Below are 2485 nucleotides of genomic sequence, written 5' to 3'. Positions count from 1 at the left end.
CCTTGTCAAGTACAGGTTAAGGCTAAAACCTAACAAGTGCATCTTCGGAGCTAGTTCAGGGAAATTAGTTAGCTTTATAGTCAACCAAGAGGAATCGAAATGGACCTAGAAAAAGTCCAAGCCATCAAAATATGTCGACACTACAAACTGAGAAACAGATTCGTAGCTTCTTAGGCAAAGTCAATTACATAGCTCACTTCATAGCACAGATGACTGCCCCATGTGATCTGTTATTGAAGCTCTTGAAGAAGGACACAAAGAGAGAGCGGACAGATGAGTGCCAAGCAGCCTTTGACAAGATAAAGCAGTATTTGTTAAACCCTCCTGTTCTGGTTCCTTCGACATTGGGATATCCATTGATTCTCTACCTAGTGGTATAAGAAACCTCCATGGGCTGAATATTAGGCCAATCGGCCGAACCTGACCAGAAAGAAAGGGCGATTTACTTCTTAAGCAAGAAGTTCACCAATTACAAAATCAACTACGTCACCAATGAAAAGATGAGTTGTGCCCTGGTATGGGTATCACGCAAGTTGTGGCAATACATGCTTTACTACACCATGCGGCTCATTTCTTGCATGGATCCCATTAAGTACATCTTTGAAAAGTCAATTCTTACAGGGAAGATCTCCTATTGGCAAATGTTGCTCTTCGAGTTCGACATTATGTTTGTGACAAGAAAGGCCATCAAGGGCTTGACCATAGCTGATTACCTAGCGGATCAGCCATTAAACGATCTAAAACTTTTAGAATCCCTCTTCCCTGATAAGGATGTCATGGCATTAGAGCCTAAACCAGACAATGTGGAGCCATGGCATTGGAAGCTTTATTTTGATGAAGTCGCTAATTCCATCGAAAATAGAGTAGGAGCAATCTTAGTTTCCCCCAAGGGCCAACAAATCCCTGTTTCAGTTAAGCTGAACTTCGGTTGCACTAACAATGTCACAGAATATAAGGCGTGCATAGTCAGCCTATAAGTGGCCCTAGAGTTTGGAGCCCATGACTTGAGCGTCTTTGGAGATTCCTTGTTGATCATCTCCCAAATTGAAGGGAAATGGCAAGCTCGAGACACTAAGTTGATTTCGTAGCAGAAGTGCGTCAGCCACTTGATTTCGAAGTTCTGAAACATCACATTTGCCTACTTGCCCCGAGCACACAACTAGTTTACAGATGCCCTAGTTACCTTAGCTAGCATGGTCAAGTTATCAGAAGTAGATGATATGCGAAAATTGCGCATAGAAGTCCGTGGCCTCCCAGCTTATTGCATGAAAATCAAAGAATACATAAGTGTCGAAGTTGAAGCTGACGAAAAGCCATGGTACCATGATATCAAGGGTTATATCAAGAATCGTGAATACCCGTCCGGTGCAACAAACAGTGAAAAGAAGTTCATTTGGTGCATGGCCTACCAATTTTTCCTAAGTGGAGAAGTCCTGTACAAAAGGACCACTATTCTACCTTGCTCCGATGTGTAGATGCCTTGGAGGCTAATCACCTGATGGAGGAGATGCATGAAGGCTTACTTGGGGCTTATGCCAGTAGAGCCCTGTTGGCCCGCAAAATCATGAGAGTCAGATACTATTGGCCCACCATGGAAAATGATTGCATTAAACATGTGAGGACATGCTACTATTGCTAAGCCTATCAAGATAGGATGAACGCTTCTCCTCAGCCTTTGCACTCTTTAGCAGCACCATGGCCCTTCTCAGCCTGAGGTATGGATATCATCGTACCTGTGATTCTGAAAGCTTCAAATGGTCATGAGTACATCTTGGTAGCCATCGATTATTTCACAAAGTGGAAGCTGCTTCATATAAGAGCGCCACTTAAGCCATGGTAGCTTGGTTCCTAAAATACAACATTATTTGCCGATACGGCATGCCAGGAGAGCTCATTACAGAAAATGGGAGAAACCTAAATGGGAAAATGATCCAACAACCCTGCCAACAGTTTAAGATTGAGCATAGAAATTCAATTCACTATCGCCCCCAGATGAATGGTATAGTGGAAGCCGCTAACAAGAACATAAAGAAAATCTTGGTGAAGATAACAGACATATACAAGGATTGGCATGAGTACTTTCCATTTGCTCTATGCGCATATCACACTTCTGTTCATAACTTCATGGGTACGACCCCATATTCACTAGTATATGGCATGAAGGCCATCCTCCCCATAGTGGTAGAGATCCTGTCTCTCAGGAATTTGTCTCGAATAGAGCTTTCAGAAGCTAAATGGGCCTGTGAGCATGATTAATGAAAAGCGTATGTACCATGGACAGTTGTACCAACTCTGTGTCGAGTGAGCATTCAACAAGAAAGTTAAACCCAGAATCTTTAAAGATGGCGAACTAGTCTTAACGAAGTGCAACCCAGCCATGCCTGATCATAGAGGAAAGTTAGCCCCAACCTATAAGGGCCTATATGTGGTAAAGAAGGCCTTTTCTGGAGGAGCCTTGATTCTAGCCGACATGGATGGGCATGAC

At 43.2% G+C, this 2485-nt stretch overlaps 1 protein-coding gene across 1 annotated transcript; it reads left to right on the top strand.

Annotated features, from left to right (window-relative positions):
• Nucleotides 1–500: 500 nt before the first annotated feature.
• Nucleotides 501–977, top strand: LOC112025552 (uncharacterized). Its single transcript, XM_024058220.1, has one exon. It carries the CDS (start codon nucleotides 501–503, stop codon nucleotides 975–977), a length of 477 nt encoding a protein of 158 aa, XP_023913988.1.
• Nucleotides 978–2485: the final 1508 nt, after the last annotated feature.

Source organism: Quercus suber, unplaced genomic scaffold (genome assembly GCF_002906115.3).
Source record: "Quercus suber isolate HL8 unplaced genomic scaffold, Cork oak 2.0 scaffold_289, whole genome shotgun sequence".
NCBI lineage: Eukaryota > Viridiplantae > Streptophyta > Magnoliopsida > Fagales > Fagaceae > Quercus > Quercus suber.
This window is presented reverse-complemented; position numbering and strand designations above follow the sequence as displayed.

What these genes read in the sequence shown, in the direction of transcription:
- LOC112025552 (XM_024058220.1), top strand. Translation starts at nt 501, where the DNA reads ATGAGTTGTGCCCTGGTATGGGTATCACGCAAGTTGTGGCAATACATG.